The sequence below is a fragment of the Pollachius pollachius genome (assembly GCF_949987615.1).
Source record: "Pollachius pollachius genome assembly, chromosome: 1".
In the NCBI taxonomy this organism is placed as follows: Eukaryota; Metazoa; Chordata; class Actinopteri; order Gadiformes; family Gadidae; genus Pollachius; species Pollachius pollachius.
The window spans coordinates 19,079,390-19,105,867 of record NC_136934.1 but is presented as its reverse complement, the minus strand read 5'-3'; the positions used below and the strand labels follow the sequence as shown (position 1 = coordinate 19,105,867).

The 26,478-nt window shown below is 47.8% G+C and overlaps 2 protein-coding genes across 8 annotated transcripts in view; both read left to right on the top strand.

Moving 5' to 3' along the window:
* The window catches only part of sorbs3 (sorbin and SH3 domain containing 3), a 31,760-nt gene extending 27,758 nt beyond the window's left edge, over nucleotides 1–4,002 (top strand). For 4 of the 5 annotated variants that reach the window (XM_079742745.1, XM_079742743.1, XM_079742746.1 and 1 more), the window contains 2 exons: nucleotides 1,835–1,941; nucleotides 2,103–4,002. In XM_079742745.1, coding sequence (XP_079598871.1) covers nucleotides 1,835–1,941; nucleotides 2,103–2,164 — 169 coding nt within the window. In that variant the 3' untranslated portion in view covers nucleotides 2,165–4,002. The remainder of the gene's footprint in view (nucleotides 1–1,834; nucleotides 1,942–2,102) is intronic. The other variant, XM_079742744.1, reaches the window with a different exon arrangement.
* Nucleotides 4,003–4,631: 629 nt separating this feature from the next.
* The window catches only part of pdlim2 (PDZ and LIM domain 2 (mystique)), a 29,979-nt gene continuing 8,132 nt past the window's right edge, over nucleotides 4,632–26,478 (top strand). For 2 of the 3 annotated variants that reach the window (XM_079753200.1, XM_079753201.1), the window contains exons 1-6: nucleotides 4,632–4,948; nucleotides 11,155–11,279; nucleotides 13,614–13,765; nucleotides 16,650–16,710; nucleotides 17,182–17,339; nucleotides 18,391–18,454. In XM_079753200.1, coding sequence (XP_079609326.1) covers nucleotides 11,187–11,279; nucleotides 13,614–13,765; nucleotides 16,650–16,710; nucleotides 17,182–17,339; nucleotides 18,391–18,454 — 528 coding nt within the window. In that variant the 5' untranslated portion in view covers nucleotides 4,632–4,948; nucleotides 11,155–11,186. Of the gene's footprint in view, nucleotides 4,953–11,154; nucleotides 11,280–13,613; nucleotides 13,766–16,649; nucleotides 16,711–17,181; nucleotides 17,340–18,390; nucleotides 18,455–26,478 lie in introns of all 3 variants that reach the window. The other variant, XM_079753202.1, reaches the window with a different exon arrangement.

Below are 26,478 nucleotides of genomic sequence, written 5' to 3'. Positions count from 1 at the left end.
ACACAGCTTTTGGCCGTGTTCTGTAAATATATTCTAGAACACTCCGGGTGCTCCGGCAGGTGTCCTGGAGCTCTATATCTAAATAATATCATAGTATACATAGATATCTATATCATATAATAATGCTGTCAAGCGATTAAAATATTTAATCGCGATTAATCTCATCAATCGCACATTTTTTTCTATAGTAAATATCCCTTGATTTCGTGCTGCTAGCCTTTTAGTGAGATCAGAGAGTGTTGAGAAGGACAGTAATAAAATATATTTGGTAAGATGGATATAAGAAGAGAGACCCGCAGTGAATTCAACCCGGTTCACTTGACATCGGGTAGGTGCATGACAGTGGTAGGCCTACCGTAAAACTTCAATAGCCCAGGCTTTTATTTGTTTCAATCACTGAACTTTCGAACAAAACTCTTGCTCAGCAAAGATGGGAAATACTATAACATTTATTATTTAAACCAGTATAAATATTCCTACCATACGAAGGCCTATACACATTACCAGGCTATCGAATAACGCCTACACAAACACACACACACACACACACACACACACACACACACACACACACACACACACTGTAACAGTAACTGAGCGGCCCCTCCCGAAGTGGTACAGCCCAGGTGGGCCTTGAACTGCGATTGGTCAGAAAGATGTAACAGCTAATGACAACATTGAACTCTCGTGCAGGCTCGAACAGAGTGACACACAAACACACACACATTTTGAAGGAGTTTTTCACCTGCTCCGTATCCTGGCTTGCCCCAACAAGTTTGTGCGGCGTGCTTGTTGTTTTGTTTCTGGTGTAGCTAGATCTGGTATGGTGTTGTAGTTTTTCTAACGTGACTAGTTGTTGCTAGACAGCAGGTGAAAAAACTACAATGTTTGCCAAACCAAAAGAGCGTTAATCGTGCAATAAAAAAATTAACACTGTTAAAATTGGTTTGCGTTAACGCCGTTTATAACGTGTTAAACTGACAGCACTACATATAATATATATTATCACGGCCAAAAGCTGTGTGTGCCCTCCAGACGATATCATGAATCTCAAACTACTGCGTCAGGTTCTCCGACATCTCTTGTTCTTCTACTTCCTCATCAATCTGAAGTAGACTGAACCACGACATGGAGGACAAAGGGATTGTTGACCGCGATTGTCTCCCGCCGGAGCCCTGCCGACCGGTGCCGAGGTACCACCGTCTCGGAAGCGGGCAGCGGGCAGCACCGAGGCACCACCGCCCAGCAGCGGAGGTACCTCGTGGCGGTGGTACCTCGGCAGCGGGCAGCAGGGCTCCGGTGGGAGACCATCGCGGGCAAAAATCCCTTTCTCCTCCATGTTGCGGTTCATGTACGTCAGGGAGTCAAAGCCAAAGTCCCTCTCCCCAATTCTTTCTCAATCAGGGCTGAGATAACCCTCACTACGAGTCTCATTGTGGAAATACCAGACATCAGAGAACCCGACGTGTTATGCGCCATAATACCAACAGCAGAATGGTTATCCAAATAACAAAGAAGTGTACAACAGTCGTAGCTCATTGTCTCATTGGTGGGCCAAATTCTCTGGGCGGGCAAAGCAGAGAAGGGGAGGTAACCCGGCCCCTTATGATGACGTATGGCTCAAATTTGAAATCGGAGCATCTGAGCTTTCATTTTTCAAAGGCAGAGCAGGATACCTAGTGCTCGTTTTACACCTAACGTCATTTCTAGCTACTGGGGGACCGTAGGCAGGCTAGGGGAACTCATATTAATGTTAGAAAACCAAATAAAGTGACATTTTAATGCCATGGGACCTTTAAGGTTGAGCCCTGCAAAATGTGATCCAATATTTCAGATACAAAGCTGTGTACAACTACAAACCACAGAATACAGATGAGCTGGAACTGAGGGAGGGGGACATTGTCCAAGTGATGGAGATTTGTGACGACGGCTGGTTTGTAGGTAAGAGTCCCGCTCTGAACTTCCACTGCCACAGCAAGCCTGACCCCTAGTGGTCGAAACAGAACATTACAGGTTCTAAACGACATTCTTTGTTAACAAATCTTTTATCATTGCTGCCACTGTTGTTTTTCGACCACAGCATGTGTTCTTTGTCCCGGTAGGTACGTCAGAGCGGACCCACGCCTTCGGGACTTTCCCAGGGAATTATGTGGCACCTGTTTGATAACACTTGAGTCTGGCCCTCAACACACAGCCACTGCACCTGGGCTGACCAGTGGACTGGTCTCATTGCTCGTTTTCACCACCACAGCCGGAGGCGTCCAGCCCCAAGCCTCACCAGCACTGCTCGGAAACTTCATCTCATTTCAATCTGTCACCCAACACCCTGTTAAAATCCTGCTTGAGTTGATTTTCCCTGCATGCTACACGCTGCCTAGAGACTCAGCTGCCCTCTAATGTCCAGAACAGAGGCTCGGCCATGAACACCGTGTGAGTTCCCACCACACCTTTCCGCTGTGTGTGAGTGAGTGAGTGTGAGTGAGAGTGTGTTCATCTGTGTGTGTCTGTGTGTGAGTGAGAGAGAGAGAGGGAAAGAGAGACAGAGAGAGAGAGAGAGAGAGAGAGAGAGAGAGTGTATGTGTGTACGTGTGTAATTGTGTGTGTAAAATAGTAAGTTCACATTTATACATTCATGTAAGTGTGTGCGTGCGTGCATGCCTGCGTACGTACGTGCATACATACGTGTGTCAGTGTGAGTCTACTAGTCTTTGTGTGTGTGTGTGTGTGTGTGTGAGAGAGAGAGAGAGCAAGTGAATGAGAAAACTTCTAGTTGTGTGAGGCAGGATGTGTGTGTGAGCGTGGCTCTCTGTCTCAGGTGAACATGTGCATGCGTGAGTTTAACTGTTGATATGTGCACTGTGTGTGTATTCCACTGAGTGTGCCCCACACAAACAATCACTCTCCCAACCGAGGTAAAGAGGAGGCAAGGTGCACAGAAAATAATGTCTTCCCCCAGCTATGCAGCCACAGACACTTCAGACACTTCTGCGTCCTGCGAACCTCTCTTGTCCCGCAGCTTGTTCCCTGCGAACTCCTGTGGAATCCATTGACACAGGGAATGACGCTCCACCAAGAATGCTTCACTTGAACTGTTCACCATCACCTGATCACCTGATCACCTGACCGCTGCCCAATGGCAGACGCCTGTGAATAACTATGTGAGTGCCATGTTGTGACATGTGACATGTCTCTCCCCCCTAACCTTATGCCTTTCAGATCTTTGAGAAAAGCCCTGGCTGGGTGAGATGTCACATCGCCATGTCGATGGTCTCTAGACCGCCTCATACTTAACTCATCTTAACTCAACGGTGGGCCCAATAACATGTGTTCCTACGTTTACAACATTGAGAAACACAACCAGGATACATGTGAACTCGTAGGCTATAACACCACTTTCAAGTTATTCATGTATTGTTTTACCGTTTGCCTTCATGAGGAAGTCTGTGTGAAGATCCGAGCTGTATTGTGTTCTTCCATTAAGCTGAATATGTGATTTGAATGTGACGCAGACAGGAAATGATGACACTGTCTGTTATGAGGTATAATAGCAGTCAACAATACCCTGCCATTTTAAACGATATGTCTGAAGCAGAAAGACAAGCTAACCTTGAGTTGGTTTTCTATCTTAGACTACAACGTTTTTAGACAATCCCGCCACCATTTCCAGCTTAGCTTCTATATTCGACTATTTAAAAAGCTCTGTACGCTTCTACTGTTCACACTGGCTTATCGTTTAACGTTATCACTTTGACGAGAGTATTTATAAAAATGAGTAAATCAGTTACTATTGCTCCAAGTATCAATTAGTGCGGCATCGTAATGCTGATCAGGACAGCGATCGATATATTCATACATTCTATGGTTGAGTAAAGCCCAGGACACAAAAAAGATGATTGTACAGACTTTTACTGTTATCAAATGAATGTATAATATATTTTGCTTAATAAAAAGATGTTTAAAAAAATGGTACACAATAAAACTTTTTTTTTTAATAAAAAATTGAATTGATGATTGAGTGATTTCTGTCATTTGTAAATATAAGACATTGAGAAATCAACATTGGAGAAGCCTTTTCAAGCATTAAATTAACTAGGATAGACGCGTATTGCAAACTGCTGACGTTTCTTATACCAAGTACACATTTAAGCATGGTTCCCATTTTTTCAGCACTAGAACGACATTTATATTAACTTATAAGTTAACAAAAATACGTCAAATTTACGGATTGATGTAAGTTCTCTTTATTTGGATTGGGATAATAATGCTGCCTACAATTATTTAAGAGTTTATATTGTGTGAACGAAATGTATAAAATGCTATAAAATATGCTTCGACAGAAAAAACTAAATATAAATAGAGTAAATGTATCATTTTAAAAAGAAAAGGGAATTTTAAACGTACTGTAAGCACTTCACTGTTTAGAAAAGCGCTACGTAAATGCAGTCCAATACCATTTACCATTGTGCAATACGATGCACTGTATGAAGAGGGCGCACTTGTATAATGCAGACTGAAACTCGACTAGCGCGTCTATAAATGACTCAATTATCACTCAGACGTCCGTCTCCTCCCCTTTGCCTCCACCCACCTCCACCTTCATGCGAGCCCTTCTCCGTCAGCCTGTATTGTGATCACAGCACGTGCGCGGTGAGCACGTCCCCCTCTGAGGCTCCACAGGTGGTCACAGACGCTCATTCCTACCCGAGCAAACCAGAGGAACCACCACCGTCCCCCAAGGCGCTTCGGCACATTATCTAAAGTTGGAGATCCATTGACAGACAAATCCAGGGCTGTCGGACGAATTAGTAACGGGAGTTTTCGGATACCATCACCGGGCAGGCCTTTGAGCGTCTACGATATTGGGTTTGAGCTGAATTGTCGCTGCTTTGACCGGAGGCTCTGAGCGTTGTGGTACTGCAGGTGTCTGCTCGCTACTGTTACCCCCTTGGTAAGTAAGTGAATCATTTATTTTATTGCATTAATACTTGAAAACATACTTGGACTGACGTATCTGAATTTAAATCATATCAATGTAACCTATTTCGCTTTTTTTTATCCAGTTAATATACCAATTTGCCTAAAATCAGTTTATAAGTTAAAATCGCTTATGTTTGTAAACAAAGTGTATGTATGTATGTATGTTTGTATGAACCATATAACTAGTAAACCAACTATACAACTTATACAACGTATGCAAGCTGTACTGGTTCCTACAGTTCATCAGTGGGTCGGTCACAGCAGTCATTCTTAACATGGTTCCTAAAGTACATCAGTGGTTCCTACAGTAAATCAGTGGGTCTGTCCAAGCAGAACCACTGACGGCACTGTCTCCTGTCACCGCAGGGAAGTTAGCATTCTGTGTGTCTATGGTCATGTCAGAGAGATTGGGTTCATCTGGCATGCAGTTTTCCCTTTTAGCCCTAGTCCATAAAGTGGTGGGCTCAGAGAGCTTTCTCAAAATGCAGTCGGTCATTATGGTTCAAGTTCATGCCAGTACTGCTTGAGGAATGTATTTTTCTTCAGTGTCAAGAGTCTAGACGGTTCCATTCCATCAGGTCACCTCTAAAACCTACAAAAGACTAACCAATGGCTGGTATGTTTGGCAAGTGATAAGCTCTTTTATAAAACCGGGTTCAGGGGTCAAATGTTGTTGACGTGACTCCCTCCACTTGAGTCCCACAGACTTGCGGTGTAGTCCTCGATGACATGGGATAAATAACTGAATTCCATCTTCAGGTGGTCCGTGGTAGGTAGATATTTGTCTACTCTCGAACAGTCCCGGTGAAACAATATGTTTGACTACTATCCTCATGACCGGTGTTGATGTACCTCTTCATTGTCATCAGCCCCTGCTGTCTTTCACGTGCGGCTCCGCATGCATCATTGTTCTCCCAACGCTGTTTCCATGAACGTGTTGCTGCGTTTCAGACCTTCCAGAAGTAAACCGCACAACCGTCACAAAAAAAGACATTTGGGACAGCATGACAAAGCGTTGGCCTTTCTGAGCTCAATACGAAACCAGCCAACACGTTAAGCTTAACTCGTTTGACATTTGCCTTGAAGTTGAATTCTAATCCCTGTTTGGTTCCCTCGGCGTCGCCTTGTAGCTTGTTTGCCTCAGATGTATTCCCTTGAGTCTGAAAACTGGTGTCTTTTTCTCTGAGGGATGTTTTATTGATCAGTGCAGCAAGGGTTATCAGCAGGTTGAATCTACTGTGTCAAGTTGTGGTCAGTTTGCAACCCTTGAGGAACTAGTTTTGAGGCCTTTGGAATAATTACAGTGTGTTGCCTGGCATCTGACCAAATGGACGCCATGTTTGCTACTAGAAGATAAAACACAAACTGACTCGAACCGCTTCTCACGAAAACAAGGTCGGAGCTCGGGAGAACATGCGTGTTAGGAGCTCAAGTGGAGTGTAGGAGGAGGAACTGTCCTCCCCATCGCTCCTCTGGGTGGTGCAGGCGGAGGAAGTGGTGGAAGGCCTGATTGCCAGGGAGCAGGGCTGGTGTGAGCCACAGTAACGTGATATCCAGATGAGGATGCTGAGGGAGATAAGTGGGGCCAGTGTTCCCATGTCGTCACACACTGGGTCTTCACACTAGTGGTCACTCCACGATTGACAAGTGCTTCCACACGGTTGCTGAGCAGCAGAGGAATTTAGATTGTGTCTATTCTGTTGACTCACCTTTTAAATGTTTCTGTTCTCACAATGTGGTTATGCAAGCATTCAAAGCAGAATTGTCTCTGACTTTATGACGTTGATGATGTTTACAGTGTTGTACTTTCCCCCTTTGAAAGGAGGGGCCATGGAACTGATGGCTCTGTCGATGCTTGTCAGGACGATGGTTCTGCCGCTGCCCAAGGTGTTCAGGTCTTAGTCACAGCACTTCTGTACCAACCAACGCCCTTTCGGCTTTGCTTGTAATTGGTATTGCATGTTTATGTTTGTGCCACGTTTCTGATCACCTTGGTGATCACAATCATATTTGACCCCTTGAGTGTGATTGAAGAATGCAATGAATGCCACTGAGGTCATACTTGATTGAGGGGAGAGGCTCTGTAGAACATTCCTGTCTTTCTATTCAGAGGGTGTGTGTCCAGCAGGTACATGCTCCTTGATCCTCAACAGCACAAGGTGCACAGCCCGCTCCAACCACCAGCAGTGTAGCAGGTTCACTGGAGCATCCATTACAACGTGCTCCTGAAAGTATCCCCTCTGATAGATGTAGAGAGACCGAGAGACATCTTGAGAGCGCCACATCACGATGTAGCTCACTCCGGAACGGGGAGAGGGATTGTCCAAATTAGGCACAGTAAGCCCTCCTTGTGGCCCCCAGATGTGTCGTAAAGGCAGGGATGATGACATCCATATTCCTTCGACGGCTGGGGGAGGGGGAGGTGGTAGTTGGATAAAATTCTCTTGGATTGGTAAGACGCCGGCTTTTCCTGTTTCATCTCCCGGGTGTGTTTCTCATTTCACACAGAGGAAGAGAGGATGAGTGGGAAGAAGGAGTTGGATGAGTGGGAAGAAGGGGTGGGATCAGAGATGGCTGCGATATTCCTCACTTCATTATTTTTTTTATTTTTCTTCTCAGTCCATTCGATGGAAAAGTTGAGCCTCGGTAGTATGAACAAGAGGGCCGGGCGTCTTCATAATGAAGCATGTCTGCTTAATGCATCATCGTTGTCCTGTGTTCAGCAGTATCCCTGCTGGTGTCTACGTTTAGGAGACGTTCGCTTAACCAAGGGCCAACAATTAAAGCATGCAAGTGGAGCCGCTGCTCGACGGCCCCCCAAGGTCCCCCACAATACCCGACCCACTACTCCACAGTACAGCACGAGGCTAGTCCGCCCACTAAAATAACAGAGGCAGGTCTGGTGTTCCTGAGTAGGCGGGGCTACTACTTGATTGACTGATTGTGTTGGGTTGACATTAAGACGAACCAAAGCATCAACTGGGTTAGATGATGATGATGATGATGATATTGTCACACTGCCCTTTTTCGTTATTGCACAAATTTCAAGAAACTTACTTTGGCAAGTTTCAACCAGTCAACAAACTCATCTGTTGGGTTGAAGGTGAGTGTGTTGGAGCTGAAGGTTGACGTTCACCCTGGCTGTCAGTGTGTCAAAGGAGGAGATGTTCAGATATTGACATAGATGTCCAAGCCATGACGTGTCTGATGATTCAGGACCGTAGCCCTACAGGCTAGTCACTGTAGGGTGGACATAGTTTCTCTCTCTTTTGTCCGTGATGACGCTAAGCCTCTGAAATAATAGCTGAAGCATTTAGTGTTAAGACAACGTTGTGTATCCTGATCCAAGTGTGACAGAGGGTAACAGTACCAACCGATACCAATTACAGTGCCAGATAATGCCTTATGAAATGGATTTTTATGTTGCGTGTCCTAATATGGCATGATTTAACCAATCAGAAAGTGTGTGTGTGTGTGTGTGTGTGTGTGTGTGTGTGTGTGTGTGTGTGTGTGTGTGTGTGTGTGTGTGTGTGTGTGTGTGTGTGTGTGTGTGTGTGTGTGATGAAGGCCCATGCCCTAGTTCTACCCTGACGACCTCATAAATTGAACCAGCTGATAAAATTCCCGGCACATGGTTGGCAATAATCATATCGCCATGCTTTATCATGCTGTGATACGTAGTTCCAATATGCATACCATTGCATAGTTCAGCTCCTCCAGGTGCCCCCCCCCCCCCCTGTGTATCTGGCCCGTGCAGGTGTCCTCCAGGGGGATTCATTAACACATTCAATTCTTATTCCATATCGTGTGGCCCCTTCACAATGCTGGTCCGATACTCAGCATGGAAAGCAGTAACACCCCTCACACTGTTCTCGGCTTCAGTTTATTGCTGGAAGGATTGTCACGGAAAGCTTGTGATAGTGTCTCTTGGATTTTATTGGTCCATTAAGTTGCATAACGTAACAAGACTGGTCAGAGCAGAGAGTTCACGAAAAAGAACTTTGAAGCCTCAATCAATCCACAATATCCTTATTATTTTCTTGTTGGCTGTTGAGGACATGTCAGGTCATCAGTTTACTTTCACTCGCCTGTCAAAATCAGCCCTATCATCTGGCAACCTCTTCACAATCCAGAGAGGAGTAGCATGAGGCCATTAGTTAGCCAAGTGCTGCCCGACTGGGTTAAAGGGATGTGCCTGGACTGTCGGGGGGGCACTTGGTGGTGGGCGTGGTTAGGCTTGTCTGAACTTGTTTCCCCTAATGAGCTTTGATATTCATTTTCAATGGCACTTTTCATTAATTGCTCAACTATTTGTTCAGAACTTTAATAAACATTCTGGAATAATATCTAGGTTTTGTATGCAACTTGATACGGATCTACAGAAGTAAACAAATCTTGATTAACTTTTCATTGCATATTTGTTGCGGTATTGTAATGAACGGGCAGCAACGAAAAAACGCAAACGTGCAAAACGCTGTCGGTGACAGTGGCCTAATCTTCCAAACGGTAGAATGTGTCGGCCAGGGTTTGTACCACTTGTCTTCTCTTGCCCTCGATCACTCCAGCCTGTCTCTCGGTCTGGTTGTCCAAAGAGGCTCCTGTGTTGAAACACGCTCGACGTGCTGCAGGCCTGTGGCTGGGTGAACTAGATCATACGCTGCAGCTCACAGATTGAAAAACAACTTGGGACAGGGCTTCCAGATATGTTGCGGTCGCACAGTTAGTTTCAACCTTATTTAACATTTCTGTGAGCTCTTTAGCTGCCAAACCCGCTGTACACTGCGTTCTCCCTCAAAGAACCCTTCAACAAAGTTTCTATTCAGGCCTGATTCCTGAATGATCCTGTCTATATGTGCAACATATGCAGGCTAGCCCATGGGAATGCACACTGAGCAGTCTGTCTTCACATAACTCTCAATGCCCATGACAACATCTTCATTTAGCCTGGATGTTTACATTCCCTGAACATTATCAGTACAAATCAAAACAGTTGAATGCATTGATGCAGTGTTTTCCAAGTTATTTTTGATACACATTATGGTATTTAATAAAAGTTTGGGAACCACTGTATTAATTGAATCAAAATATGTGCACGAGCATCGGAGACAGGCCTCTGAATCTGATAAACAGTGCTCATGAATCCCATAATAACACAGGATGCCTGTTGCAGAAGACCTAAACGCCAGTGTGCCCACCACCATTATCACCAGCGTACCACTTTGTATCGTTCCCAGCCTTCATTGGTTGTTGTGATATATTGCACTTGCCGAGCCAGAATGGGGAAGAGATTATCTCCCTCTGAGGAGATCCTGGGAGCTCCTCTCTAAGGCCAGCGGTTTAAGCTAAACATAGTTGGACTAATTCAAAGGGCTCCAGGAGGTCTGCTGTATCCACAAGCCTTGAACCATGAATTGTGTGTGTGTGTGTGTGTGTGTGTGTGTGTGTGTGTGTGTGTGTGTGTGTGTGTGTGTGTGTGTGTGTGTGTGTGTGTGTGTGTGTGTGTGTGTGTGTGTGAGTGTGTGAGAGTGTGAGAGTGAGTCTAAGTCTACAGGATGGCATAATGGTGGGATTTCGAGACATTTTGAAAAGGTATTGTCACGCCATTCTTGGAAGTTGCATTCAATTGATTTGACAGAACCGCTGCAGTACAACAGAGCCTTGACATCCCCTGTTGTGGCGGTTCTTTGTTGTGGGAACTTCTCTTGGCTGTCTGTGTCCTCTGTATTTACAGTCAAAATAACCTCCGGAGGGAAGTCAGAGCAGTACATGTGCTGCCAAGCATATTACTCTTTACAATAAGTAATTATAAGGGACATTACTATCGTTTTCTGGCCACATTGACTGCAGTGGGACTTTCTGTGTGCAGCGGCAACGCAATTTCTCGCTCGCCTCTTTCGGACCAGAAACTGCATTTGGTTCCAATGTAGTGCTGGCTCCACAAGCACTTCTGCAATATCTGTCATGTGTCTGTGGTTAGAGTCTTGCCTTTTGATGTGGTTGCACAACCCCTCACGGGGAGGCCTGCAACCCATGGACGTGTTGAGCCAATGACGGAGGGCGTGTGTCTCTCTGCACCTGTGCACCTGGCACACGCAAGCGGCCCCCCTCGCTTTCATACACAAACACACACCGTCATGGTAAGGATACTCATTCCTCCATCTACTTTCCCCCCTGCAGGATTTAGACGGGCGTGCGGATCGTCCAGGCGGATGGCGCTGACGGTTAGCCTGATGGGACCTTCTCCGTGGGGCTTCAGGATCTACGGGGGCAGGGACTTTAAGAAGGCCATCACAGTATCCAAGGTACCCCCACCAGCCCCCCGATAGACGAACCCCTCCCACATCGCCACCTCTGCATCCTCTTGTTTCTCCGGGGTTAAAGCTCCAAGGCTGTAATGAGTGGACGACTTCCTCCAGCGCCCCCCTGGCGGTCTGCTCTCGGCCTTTTGTTTTTATCAGGCGCTGCCCCGCAACCGTTTCCTTAACGCCCGAGGTAGTCGGGGTGGAATGGAAGTGAAATACATTAGGAGGAAACTTGTGATTACAGTGTTTGGTGTTTGTTTGTGTCTGTATGTGTGTACATGCTTGTTTTGTTTTTCCTCTGTATTGTTTGTGTGCGTGTGTTTCTACACGCACACATACTGGTTTGTTTTTGTTTTCTCTGCGCGGCATGTGCCAGTGTGCATGTTTCTACACGTGCGTCAGTGCATGTTTAAGCACGATGTTGTATGCTTATTAACCGCTATGGGAAGGGAACATGGAGGAGAGGAAACGTCTCCAGGAAGCCTTGGATGCCAGGGAATGTGACCTGCCCACTGCCCATCCTGGCCCTTCTACACCCCTTCAGCCCGGGCTCTCCCTCCGTTTCACTTGCTAATGTCAAAACACGGGCAGGGTACCAATGCTGCACATCGAATGACCTTCCGACCCCGTTCACCTCAAAGACATTACTGGTGACCCCCTACCCCCACTCGACCGCTGATGTTAAAGACACCGTTCATCACAGGGATAAAAGACCCAGATCTAGTTTCTTGAAGCAAGTTAACAGAATGAGCCTGGTTTCAAACCCACGGCTTCGAGGTCAGGTTCAGAAGCGGTTAAAATGAGGTGTAGGGCTGGTTAATGGGGGCAGTTTGTAACTCTCCGTTGCAGTTGCGGTATGAGCCTCCAGCCCCCCCCACCACCCTCCACCCCCTCCTTGTCCCCCATCGGCCCGGGGCCAGCTGAAGAGGTCGGCACTTGGCGCGGAGACGCCTCGCCCACCCCACTGTAGTTCCTCGCGGCCCTCGGACGACTTGCCCCCAGTGTAGGTGGAAGGGGAGCGTACAGGCACTGGAGCAGAAAGTAAAACCCTTAAAAGAAACGACCAGTCCTTTAGCCTCTGTGAAGCCGGGCGTCACCTGATTGTCAAAGAAACGCGTTATTGTCCGTCCCCACAGCAACGATTAATTGCCCTCAAATGGGCACACAGACACGGACATCTGCCCCTGGGCTCCGGGGAATCACAAGCATTCCGGGGGCCGGTCTTCTCTGCTTTCTCCCTTTGGGGAGGCTGTCTTTTTTCAATTATCCTCTTTACCGCTTTTGTCTTTTGCACAATTAAAAGCAGACAGTGTAGATGGAGGAATGCAGAGCAGGGTTGTTATTGGTGGATGCTTGTTTATGTTCTTATGGAATGTCCGAGAGACTGCATTCTGACTCGTTTCGACGCTGTGTTTATAGCTGCAGGACAGGCTGGGATGACATTCTCTGTCTGTTTTGATAAATTTCCTCTAGTGCAGGGGGCGAATTTGACAAGTGATGCACAGGTGGAGGTCAAAGCGCGAGCTGCCGTCTCACTAATGGCCTCTCTCCTAGGGGGTCCTGGGCTCCGCCGTCGACAGGAGCTCCCAGGGTTCGCAGGCGTTGAGCATGGCAGCGGCGACGCCGTCTGCCTTAACTTACATTTACATTGAGGGCATTTAGCAGATGCTTTTAGTAAAAGTGACTTACAATAAGTACATTTGTCAGAAGAAAGAGAAACAATATATTGCCTTCGGTACAGTAAAGATATTCATAGAACCAAGTGCCAAACTCTTACAATTGTTAGGTTAACCCATTCCCCGTCTATAAAGAAGATTGCTAGGATAAGATGCTACACAATGCTAAGTACTATTTTTTTTAAGTGCCGGAACATACAACATACAATAAGTGTGTACATTAAGTGCCAGGACATTCAACGTACAATAGGTGCGTAAGAGGGGTGGGGGGAGGGTATGGGGGGAGGCTATGCAGAGTCGAAGTGAACTTGGCAGGGAGCTTGTTCCACCACGCGGTGCCAAAACCGCAGGGGTCACAAGAGTTGTGACTTTGATGACCGACCTTAACTCTCTTTACTACTGGGGAATGTACAATTATAACAAATGATACCTCTTTATTAAGTATAGAGGTATGTAGAGCTAGTGCACCATCTACACCTAGCCTTATGGTCCTCCCTCATTAGCAGCATATTAACGCCGCTGAGAAGCATGCTAGCAGTGGCGTCGAGACGTCTCTGCTGTCTCACCCTGAAGGCGCTACGTGAGCCAGCTCCTCGCGGACCTAGGTGCTGCTCGTCGCTGCTCTGGTCTCATTCCCCTGTGCTCTCCCCTCCGTCAGGTCAACGGGGGCAGCAAGGCGGAGCAGGCGGCCCTTCAGCCCGGTGACATCATCCTGGAGATTAACGGGCAGAATACGGCGGACATGCTGAACGTGGAGGCCCAGAACAAGATCAAGAACTCCAAGACCCAGCTGCAGCTGATGGTGGAGAGGTGTGTGTGTGTGTTGGGGGGTGGGTGGGTGTGTTTCCTGCATGTGAAAATGCAGACCCTGACGAAAGATGACGAGTCGTAGTTTGTGTTGACTTTGATGCATTAGCTTACATTCCAACATTGTCCAGATAGGACAGACCAAAGGATTAACCATATACTGTCTACTGTGTATTCAGAGGGCAGGATAATGTAGAGGTTATAAGGGTGTTCAAACCTTTTGAAGCTCCTCGCCCTCGCAGAGTTCATCGATTTGATTTCCAATCAGGTAATTAATCTGGAACCTGTAGATCTGCAACAATCGAAAGATCATAGACTCCTAATGAATATGTAATCCTGATTGGTTGATAAACAAATCAGCCCTTCTTGGCTGCTCTACAGAGCAATTTAGGAGTCTTCCTGATACTGTTGTTTATTGGAATTAACTTAATCATTGACTAATGCTGTAACGATGATGTGAACTCCATAATCAGCAGGAATTACTTATGATTGCAACTTTCTTTAAACGTCAGCTTGCTAATTAGCGCACTACAATACTCTGTTTTCTGTGGAATAATTTGGACCAAAGAAATAGGTTCCTCAAAACGATGACATAATGACCTTGCTCACACATTGCTGTTTCAGTCACTGAGTATATACTCGATTCCTATAAACAATGTAGACTACCGATGTATTTACGTGTGGCTTGTATGGTTAGGTTTAATTACATTTGAAAAAGTACCTGCCTAAGTTCATCATTACACTGCCATGTTGTCTTTGAGTTCGCCGTTCGAGGAGAAACCCATCAACGCAAGCTCCCTATGTCCTCTGGCGTTTGCCGACCTGTGTACCGCCGCCTACTCTGCAAGCTTTAAAATGCTTTGTGCGTTCTTTTGTGGACGGAGATATTGCTTTTCACGACACCGTTGGTGTTGATAGGAATTCTCCGGGGTAAACACGAGGTCTAGACCTTGTTTTGATCTCGGGAGTTTCTGTTGCTCTTAAGACCTTCCCTGCAAATTGAGGCCTTTCTTGGCTGGCACTTTGATTAAAGGCTCTCCTCTCATTCGGTCTCCCACCGGCCCTCCTTGGACGTCCCGTGTCCGTGTGAGTGGATGTTTTCCTGCTGACCTCATGTCTCTCTCCTCCCTGCCAGAGACAGCATGGCACGTACCCGGCCGGCCCCCACAATGGCACTCTGTAGCCCTTCCCCATCACACCCTCCCTCCCGTTCTAGCCCCCTCGTGTTGACGGCGGGCTCCTCCAGCGACACCAGTCATCAAGTGTAATCACACCGACCAAGTACAATGGCACCCTGTGATGCTCCTGTGGAAAATGGATTTTCAGCAGATTCTTTCCAGTCCACCGCTCTGCCGATGAGGCAGGCTTCAGCCCATCCCTGAAGCACACTCGCTCTGACGTGCTGTCTCTTTCAAAATGAGCTGGCAAGGAGTTTATGTGTTGGTACATCAAATACTGCTCTTAGCCACACTCTGCTAACCTGCAATAAGCCGGTTCAAAGGCATAAAGAAAACAAAGCCCACAGCGGCTTGTCATCCATGCTCCTCGCTTTGTAGAGTGCCTTGGTCTGAGGCCACTTCTTTGAGCTCCATTGTTTGTCGACCTCTTTTGTATGATGTCATGTTGACCAAACCACTACTCTCTCTCTCTCTCTCTCTCTGATCTGTGGCTCTCTGCTGAAGAGATGACTTTGAGTCACTGGGCCCAGCGACACCACAGTGACCTCTTGTACAGCCCAGTTTCCTGTTGAATACTGCAGTGTTCGTCTGTCTTGGCTGTCACACAGCTCACCAAAAAACTAAAATATGAATGATCCAAATTTTCCTGATTATTTCATATTTGGTCTGCCAGATGTTACATTTTTTGGAAAATTAGACATTATCTGGTTCTTGTAGTTACTCAACCCTTGATGATGCGCCTATCCTTGGGAAAGCGAGGCCAATCATTTTCAAAATTTCTGGGTTTTCAAAATAAGTGCGTTGTTTAACCTTGAGCCAATTCATCCATCTGTCAGGTGTAGAGCAGTCCTATGGGAACGGGGTCAGGGTTCACACAGACTAGCTTTACCACCTAATGGATCCTCAGACTGCTGATTTCTCCTGTAGTCTCACTGTGTAATCACTGTTTCGGGATGACTATTTTCCACCTGGCCGACTCTGAGCACTCCTGAGTTTGAGTTGAGCACCAGTCCAATGAAAATCACACCCCCGAGTGAAGAAAAGACTCCGTTCTCCTGCCGGAGCGCTCGGTGGAAGGAGATGCCGTTCCAGGCCGCTGACCACAGGATTCCGTGCTCAGCCTGTCCTCTCCACTGCTCCGGGCCCCGTCGAGGGCCCGCTCCCGGCCCCTTAGCGCAGGGTAGAGACGGCGGGGAGGGGGGGGGATGTACTGTTTATTTAGATTGGCTTGTTCTACCGCCAATACTTTCCCCCCTCTGAGTTTGCAAATGGACTTGTGAACGGAATTAATGTTTTTCATAGGGACCGCGCAATAAACTGGCAGGGTAGATGGGGGCTAATTGGGGGGGGGGGGGGGGGGGAAGAGAGTATCTTTTAGAAGCAGGCTGAGGACGGGAAAGAAGACACATTTTTATTACTGTACGGAAATGACCTTTTTGAAATGAGCCATCAGTTTGTTAGTTGAAGGACATGAATAATTCGGAATACCGACTGGATCATATTTGATGATTAATGTTCAAATGAATAGCACTCCTAACACATGGTGGTGTGGTCACAGGTCATCAGGGTTCAGAATACATTTTCATTTTTCATAAACCCAAGAGGCACATTATGGTCCATCACTCATTTCTCACAGGCTGTTTAGGTGACTTTGATTTGGTATCCGTGGCAACTGAAAACTCCTAACACCATATGTCTTGGCTGTTTAGACCCGTTCCCGAACAGACCAATGGCGGCCCTGGCTCAGAAGAGCTCACCAGCCCCTTCCAGGTCAGTACGGCACCACAGCGTAACATTGTTTTTGACTCTGAACTGTAAAACCCAGAGTCTGTCCATCCAGAGTCAGCATCATGTTATGAGATACCCTTTCCATAAGTCTGTGGGGGATGTCTTTGATGGTGACCATATTTGTTTGTGAGCTCTGGTCTGCAACAGTTTAAGGGGGAGGAGAAGAGTATGAACAAAAGTAAATCTGTGATAAAATCTCTGGTGGTCCCTGCAGTGTGTCTATTAAGTTGGAAATTAAATGTTGAGATGTAAACATGTGTGACTTAAATCTGCTGTGAGATGTAAACAAGTATGTAATAAAACTGCAGTGGGATGTAAACATGTGTGACTTATAACTGTGGTGGGATGTAAACCAGTATTTAGTACAACTGCAGTGAGATGTTGAACTGTGTTTTCTTCTCCTTCTTGTATCCTAGTCACATTATGTAATGACATTCTTTGAATCTTTTCTAGTCTAAGGAGGCATTTCTGGTGAGCCGAGATGAGAATCAGAACTACAGGGACTACAGCATCTCTAGCCCCGCCTCCCTTTCTCCTGGGCCCTACTCCCCCTACTCCCCCGAGCCCCCCGCCAGCCCCGACGCCAAGCGGACCCCCAGCAGCGCCAAGAGGTACCCAACGGGTATACGGGGAGCATGGGCTCGGCTGACGTTAGGGGGATCTTGCTTTGTTTGTACCAGCAGGCTGTTGAGAAAGCTGTTGTTTAAGCTGAATGTTTATTTTCTGTGAGTAAACATACCAATATTAAGAAGCAGGATTATTGTAGATATCTTGGATCGACCTAGGACCTTTGGCATAGGTCCTAGTAGCCAAACATGTAGTGATAAATGCTAAACGGACTGCATTCATATCGCGCTTTTCTAACCAGTGGCCACTCAAAGCGCTTTACAATATTGCCTAACATTCACCCATCCATGCACACATTCACCCACTGACGGCAGTGTCAGCCATGCATGGCGACACCCAGCTCGTCGGGAGCAGTCAGGTAGAGGCGTTTTGCTCAGGGACACTCCGCTAGGAGGAGCCGGAGATCGAACTAGCAACCTTCCGGTTACTTCAACCCGCATAACCTCCTGAGCCACATGCTGCCCATGATGATCAGCTTGACTGAGAACCTGCATGCCCATGACGCCTCCATGGCACACATTCAGCCCCCTGATGTAATCAACCATGCATCCTGGCGGACTGCAGTGTCTCTGGACCAACAGAGGGCATCTTCAAGTCGTACCGTCGCACCCCGTGTGTCGCCGCAAGTTGTTCTGGGAGGGCCGACTGCTGACAGTTTGTTTGTTCAGGACAAAAGCGTCGCAGTAATTGCTCCCAGGACTCACAACACGTCCCCAGTGAATAGGTACAAGAGTAACCACCACAGTGTGGTGCCATGGGGATTGTGCAGTCGCAACAAAGGATGTGCAAAGGGTATCGCATTCCACCCATTTCATTCAAAACTCACAAAAGGCCAGAATGTGGAACATTCAACATGGTTCTCTCCCTCTGTGCCCGTCTGAACTACTTGTGAAGGGATTCACCGTTCAATCTGCAAACTTAAAATGTAATGAAACAGTCCAAACTGAAGGGGATGGGGTTTTCAGTCACACATGATTCAGAAAGATTAATGATCTGATATGATATTGATAATCTGAATTTTCTTTTCTTGGCTAGTATACATCTGCGCCCATGGTCTCCAGAGGACAGGAGTCAAGTATTTGCCAGACCGCTCTCACAGGTCAGTCCTCATTGTTTTAAATGGTAGCGGGCTATTTATCAAAGGCCTCCATGCCCTCCCTTCATTGCTATATGCCCTTTTATTTCTGATGACGACAATTCTAAAATGTTCTTCAGAATGTCTTCAGGTAATGTTAACACTCATGTTGTTGTATTCATGCATACAATAAACGCGGTTTCTGCTTCTTTGAACAGCACATGCATACACAATTATTTTATAAGAGGACTGTTAAAGTTTGATATGTAACTGGATAACCAACACAACTGTATCGGTGAAAGTAATATTAGTTTATAGTATCATTACTTTATGAAAGCAAGCAGTACACTGACTCAATGTCCTTTTAGATAATTAAGTGGCTGTCGGACTAAGGGTGCCCTATGTCAGAAGTAAGGCCCACACCTCCACAAGAAAGGCAGGATGCAGACAGCCTTTCACTCCTAATCACAGGAATATGCAAACATAAAGGTCATCCTAAGAGAAACTGACATTAGGTCTGAGAGGAATCCGTCCCTACGAGGGCGGCTGCTGCATTTCTCCTTACAAGGGAGAAGAATGAAGGGCTTCCGTCAAAACAATGGCCCTAACCTCTGTGCACCCAGCGGGAAGGGTGACCTGTGAGTGGTAAAATATAGCCTGGGCGGGGGGCTCGGGGCTGAGCGCCGCTAGATCTCGTTCTGCTTATTTACTGTTCTAACAACACAGGGCTGGGGGGGGGGGGAGCTGTCTGGAAGGACTTCAGATAGTCAGAAGGAAAAATGTTGTGGGAAAGTTTGCGGGGAGATATTCCAGCTATGCCTCAGCCCTGGGTCCCGAGTCGTGGCCCCGCCAAGCAGAGTACATGGGATACGGAGGCAGGAAAAAACATACAGCGCCTTTTTAAACGGCTGCAGGAATTCCAATCATTCACTATTTTTATGACCTGGGTGGACATTGCCTCTGGTTGGATAAATGGGCTCCTTATTGGAGCGGTTCCAACTGTAAACCAGCCTCTAGGAGGGGCTCATGTGCAGACTGCTAGGGCATTGGTTAGGGTTTGGAATCAGTTTTGCGGTTTTTATATATTTTTTAATGCGATCTTAATATTCACCGCTGCTAGTACCAATAGGGCTTGCACATCAGAATGCATCATGGGAGTTTTTTTTGGCGGTGCTCAAGACAGTTCTAGGAATGCTAAATCCTAAATTTACGTAAACATACCGTATCTGAGGCTAATCAAAACAGTGTTTTGCACGTCTCGCATTAGACACTACGGCCCTTTGGAACACAACAATGTCTCCCCAGCATGACAATCAGGATTTATAACTAAGCGATGAACCAAATATGCGTACTACCATCAACGTTCTCATGCTCCTATTCCTCCGAAATGGAGGCGGTCGTGGCGGTGTGACGTCATGATGATCCAGATCATGTTGGACCCGATTGGTCCGGATCCTGAAGGGGACAGTTTGTTGGAGCGGAGCCCTTCCTTTCTCTGGTGCATAACCAGCGTATAAACAGTGGTTATGTGTTTTCCTTTTCACAAGAACGAAATGTTTCTATACGAAATGTTTATTTGGATAGAAGTTGGCATACTGTCCCTAGTGCCGAGGGCTTCTTTCTAGTTTCACAATAGATTTTCGTAACGATTTCATTCAATTTCGCACGTTTCATTTTTTTTTTCTTTTAAATTTTTTTTCTTGAGACTGGGCATAAATAATCCTTATTTTCCTATTTTATTGCCAGATTAATGTACATAATTATGTATATTAAAATTCTTGAGTCCATCTTTCGTGCCAAGAGAGGCTTATTCAGGACCATAAACAGTCCTCTCGACCACTGGGGGTCTTTCAACGCCCATAACCATTTCACATGGTTTATAGAAGCGCAGTGGGGGTCTCCTCACAGGACGGCGGTCAGGACAGGAGGGGCGAAGGGGCAATGGAGTGCAGGCACGCTCAGGGGCCCCTGACTCGCATCAGGGGCCCCTGACTCGCTGGCCCTTCAGAAAGACCCCGGCGAGGTGGGGTGATGCAGTAGGTCGTTACTGAGCTGCTTTGAAGTCCGTCCGGGTTCAACCCGACACCCCGGGCCTGGATGAGGGACAGGGTCTTGACCCTGACCCAGCTCCTTCTCTCTTGGGTGGGGCGTAATGCCGTGTGGCTGGGGGGTGGCACACAGTCATGTTTGGGTTGTTGTGGAAGCGGGAAGGCCAGAGGTCATCACGGTCCTGGGCTCATCTCTCTTCTTTTATTTGACACGTTTAATTGTTGTTTTGGTTTCAGAATGCTACTTTTTGCGAGGCGTTGCATTCCTTCCGTTTCAAGACTATCCGATGCAAAACTTTAAATGGCGTGAGTCATTTATATTATTTGTTATTGACATCCTTATATAACCTTAATAGAATGTACATCTAGAATATTCTTGTCTTGTCAGGAACACTTTTTGAGAGGTTTGTCCGCAATAGAAACATGTGTATTGTTGGTCTGAAGGTTATAGAGATTGTATCCTTTCTATTCTCCCTCTGTTAGCTGAGGATAACCTTTACCTTGGCAGACCGGCCTGCCAACCCATGGAAGCAGTGGAGGTTCAGACCTCCTCCCAAAGGGATGGAGGTTTCCTAACGGGCGACTGGGATTGGTCAGTGGGGTCTTTTCAGAATGGCTGGGGGGGCTGCAAGGAAGGGGCCCTCCGTGGTCCGTCTCTGCCCTGGGAGGACCAGCTCTGAAGCCCGGGGTTTCTTTGACAAGGGCCTCTGTCCCTGGCAGCGGGCTGCAGAGTGCGGCTATATCAGGTGATCTTGTTAGAAAGCTCTTAAAAGCCTTCTTCTTTTTCCCCCGTCCTGGCGTTGGCCCCCCCCAAGTGAGCAGCACGGGATGCGCAACAGGATCCCGCTGGCCCGGGTGTTGGATGTCCTGAGAAAGTGGCCCTCCACAATGGGGGCTGTGATTACCCCGCCATAGAGGGAGGGGGGCCGGGAGGGCTCCCTCTCTTCGCCCGCATCACAAGGACTGTCGTTGTGTGAGGGACTGACGGGGATAATGGGGGGGGGGGTTCAGGGGCCAAGGGTGGACACCAGGGGACCTTCTTCCATTCCAAAACTGTACTTAAGCCGTCAAGGCCCTCCGCCGTGCCCCGGGGCCGAGCTAGCACAGCCGCCTCCTTTGTGCTCGCCCAGGGACTCCGCTCTGCCTTCAGCGAGGACGTGTTTCTGGGGCTGCAGACTCCTACAGTGCAGTATAATGCTTGCAGAGCATTGGATCGGTTCAAATTAAGCCTCTGTTGTTGGGAAGCGTCCCACCAGTATCCAAATCGGGCAACAATTGACAGAAATGTGAGACAAAAGTAAAAAGCTACATTGCTGGTGTTAAACATACGGGAAGAGCAATTCGTTGAATATTTATTCTTGAAGACACTTTGACCGAGACTCATTGCCTTCCAAATGGGCCGCACGTTGCTCTGTGTCGTTCCGTTTTACCATGCCGTGAGCTGCCTGGGTGTTTGTGCTGCCTGTATCTATTGGCTCCCCACCTTCACCTCCAGAACAAATGAGGAGCAGGAGCCTCCCCAGCTGGGTCTTATGGCCGAGCCAGCCTGCTTGCTCTGAGCGGGAGAGCCAAGCAGCAACATCTGCTGAGAAGATCAGCCGTGCATCCGCCACAAGGGGATCTCACTTGGAAAGAGCAGGCGTTGGATCCAAACGGCTGTTCCAGACCCCCACACCGGGGCCTTCGAGTATTGGTTTCCGGTCTGTGCCGTCACGTTCCTGACGGTTCTCCAGCCCGTCTGCAGGGTTCTGCGGTTCACGAGGGCTGCCTTTTGTGCGAGGCCTCATCCTGTGCTGGCGGACAGGGCGGTTGCTGTATAAATAACCCGCTCCGTGCACAATGGCCCGCTGCAGCTGGGGCACTGTGGTGGTGGAACGCTGACCAGTGGGTTCCAGAAGCCCCCAGATGGTCTGATCCTTGGTTAGTTGGACCTCGTCCATCACTGGCATTGTTTTTTTAGTTTTTGTCAGAGAAGGCCACTATTCACATCCCCACTCAGTACCCATCAGCCATGCAGGCTGGACTGCTTCTGGATCCATCCCTTCTCTTTAGAGTTTGGATTGCATTTGTTTTTTGTTGTGGACCATGAGCCAAGTCTTGGATCACATTAGTCAAACAATCCCTAACCCTTTTCAAATTCAATCTAAGGGTAGTATAAAAATTCTAAATATGTTTTTCTATTCAATCCAATTGAAAATAATTGGATTGAATTGAATACTCTACGGCTCCTCCTCCGCCACCGAATGCATGCCCATACTGATGGGAGGCAGCTCAGATTGACGGGCTATTTCAGGTCTGACCATCGCTGAGCTGCTGTTTAGCTTGGCAGGGCCGCCGGTCCCTGCCTGACGAGGCCAAACCTTCACCGCTGGTGGAGCTCACAATGAGCTCTGGTGAGGGGACAGAGCGAGGCCCTCTCACGTTGGCCCCCGGGTGTCCGCTGTGGCCCTCCTACGGGCAGCAGTTCTCCTCATCCCCGCCTGATGATCGGCGGGCCTGTTTTTCTTCCCCTGGACTGAAAAGCTAACTGGAGCCGTAGTGGTTCCTAACCCTGGCCCTCTGCGGGGCCCCAGAGGGACCCCTGGCCCGGTGGCTTCATAGGGGAATGTTTGCTGCTACAGCAGGGCCCTTTTTTCTATTTTTCTGCTAGTAGGAGCAGTTTGTGACGGAGTAAATCGTATGTCAACATCTCATGAAATGTTGTTGGGGCTGTGTGGATAACTGCGGTTTTGAGTGTTTATTTAGGAACAATCTGAAAATATCCTTCAGCTCTGCACCTTTTATGAATTAGATACTAGAACTGTGGTATCGCGATTGTGGTTAAATAACAGTCCTAGATCCAGACTAACTTCTCACATCCAACCCCATAAAAACACCAACTTGTCTGCACCAGGGGGTTCAAAGCCCTGCTTTAAATGAACAGTATGTTAAAACGATGACTGTTGTTGTCCCTATTTCCGGAGGGCTCTCGTCGCCTGCAGGTTCCCTTGGAGTGTACAGACTCGGTGAGCAGGAAAGTCCAGGAGGTGTCTGCTTGTTTACCGAGGGATAATGACCGGCTTGTGATCCTGTCTCTCCTAATCCACAGGGAATTCGAGACTAAGCACTCGACTTCTCAAAGAGGCACTTGTGACAGCTGAGGGGTTAAATGGAAAGCAGCCTCTTCAATTACGCATGTTTATGCTTTCTACATGGAATCTCAATGCCTATGTTTAACCGATTTCCCGTTGAAATCCGGCCCATTTATTATTTCTTCCTCTCATTGTCACGCGTTGTGTATATAAAAGGGGGGTTCCAGTGAGGCAATCATAAATTAACCGTGTCTCGGAGTCCAGCAATTATGCCCCAGCTTGATGATCTCCAGATGCCTAATGTGCTTGATATTCTACTCCACTCGAGGTCTCGCAGGAACTGTAATGAGCATGAGACGTACGTTCCTCCTAGCGCTCTGCCTCCACGCGGAAACACTGGAAGCCTTGACTCTCGTCCTCAGTACATTGCATGCTGGATGGTGTCCTGGACCGTAGAATGAATCTGTTGCGTTGTTCCATCAGTGTGGCCCATCGTCTTGGCAGTCACTCACACACTTTCTCTCACTCACTCAATTTCACTCACTCACACACTCACTCACTCACACACTTTCACTCACTCACACACTTGCACTTACTCACACACTTTTACTCACTCACAAACACTCTGTCTTACTTACACACACACACACACACACTGCGTTCCCTCTCCTGTTACGTAACATGGCCTTGCAGTGGCTCGTCCAAAGGGCTGCTGGGTAGCTTCCTCATTGCTATCCATTCACAGAAGTACTGCATGAAATAAACACACGGAAACGGTGGGGGGAGAAAGGGCTGAAACTGCCGATTCCTGTGGTAGTCCATTATAATTCTCTGATTATATGTTGTGTGTTGACTGTGTTGCCCGTTATTGACGGCCCCCATTAACAGAGGGGGAAGAAACCGTGGACCTCGGTCGACGGCGACAACGGCGGCACCGCGCTGGGTGTATCACGGCCTCTGCGACGGCGCTGTCTGCGTGCGTCAATTGCTCCTTCGGCAGCCCGCTGGTCTTCTCCATATGGTTCACATCAACAGCTGTCTCATGGCGTGTGTGGCCCCGGTGGGAGCTGGAAACCGGGGGTGGAGGAGAAGGGACGCTGGCCCATGCTGTCGGACTGGCACCATAAGCCATGTTATATTGAACATTGTTAAGTCTGAGCCTGGAGGGCCCCACATGAACCGCACGATGAAGGCAGGAGCTGGGATCAGGCGGGCCGGGTACATGCAGGGGTTATATACATTAAGAAGGATTCAGTGGCACCAGGAGAGAAGATCCATCCTCCGAAGACATGTCTCCGACGAGAGTTCTCCTAAAGTCCGCTAGTGGGAGGAGGGAATGTTCCTTTCAGTCCCTGTTACGCAGGACAAGGTCTGCTATTGGCTTGAAAGAAAAGACTAGTTTAAATTGAATACAGATCATGGAAGGATTAGTAACACTGGAAAGTCTGACAGTCTTCTGCATATGGAGGAAAAGGGGAAGATGTAACATGGCAGAGTATGATGGGGCTGTTGGTGTTGGGTTCCACTCTGTGGTGACCTGCCTAACCCAGTGTGGCAGCCATGTTAATGGGATTCCCTCCCCGTTGTGTGTGTGTGTGTGTGTGTGTGTGTGTGTGTTTTAACATTTCCGGCAAATACCATTTTTAGGATCCAAACCCGTAAACGGGTAAAGAATGTTAATTAGATGCATCTCGTGTAGATCAGTGCAGTGCCAACGACTGCGCATCACATTGTTGTTTTTCAGTTGCCTCTCTTGAAGGTTTTGTTTTTAATTAGAAACTGAATGTGCAAAACATGGAGCACATGGATGATTACAGGGCAGTGTCCCTCGGTGTCATCGGGTAACGAGCAGGTCTGTCCTGCGCTCAGGACCTCCTGCAAACGCTCTCTGCTGGAGGAGGGAGGTGATGCACAGCGCTCTGATGAGCAGGGACTCCTGCAGCGGCTCCGTGTTGGGGGGCCGCCGGGGGGAGATGAGGCAGAGCAGCAGCGGTAATAGTATTTCCATAGTTAGCCACACAAGTTTCCATGCTACCCCAAAAGTGTGTGTGTGTGTGTGTGTGTGTGTGTGTGTGTGTGTGTGTGTGTGTGTGTGTGTGTGTGTGTGTGTGTGTGTGTCCAGCCTCTTGTCTTGTGACTTATAATTGAAGCAGCAGGCGGAGGAGGATGATGAAGATGTTGATGCAGAGTAGAGCTCATGGCGCAGAACGAAGCCTCCTCTGCTGGCCGCGTCCCAACGTCTCCCGGTGCGCTGATTGGAAACGGCTGCCCGTCCCTTCCCTGCCATCGCGTGCAGCTTCCTGTTTTGTTTGCTATCTCCAAAGTGGACAATCCTAAACAAGGAGCTTGTTTGTGTTTCTCTCTGTGGAGCACGCTTGCACCAGCCTTTCTTGTGTGTTTCATGATGGAGGGCCTCAGATGTGTTGATGAAGGGGTCCGCAACGCTCCAGTTCAAATAAACTCAAGTAAACGGCATTCGTAAATACGCTCGGCGTGGCATGCGCACATATCTCATGCGGTGGGGTTGGCATGCGTTCTCGGTTGTGCGTGCACCGTGGTGTTGAGCTGCTGGCTGCATGGGGGAACACAAGCAGGAGGTGTATGTTTTCGTAAGCAGAGGCATGCATTAGCTTGGTGCTAAAGGCACCAGCGAACCGTTTGTTAAATCCCCCGGGACCAACTCCACTGCTGATTACAGTCCAGCGCTCTAAACAGGTCTTCCTTCCCTGCAGCGCTGGGTGAGGTGAAGCCCCAGAGATCCTCCAGGCTCTGCACATTTACATCTACCTTTAGGGGCATTTAGCAGATTATCCAAAGTGCCTTACAATAAGTTCATTTGTCAGAAGAGAAACGAAAATATATCGCTGTCAGTACAGTAAGGATGTTCATTATTAGACGGCAAAAATTGCAAAGAACCAAGTGCCAAGCC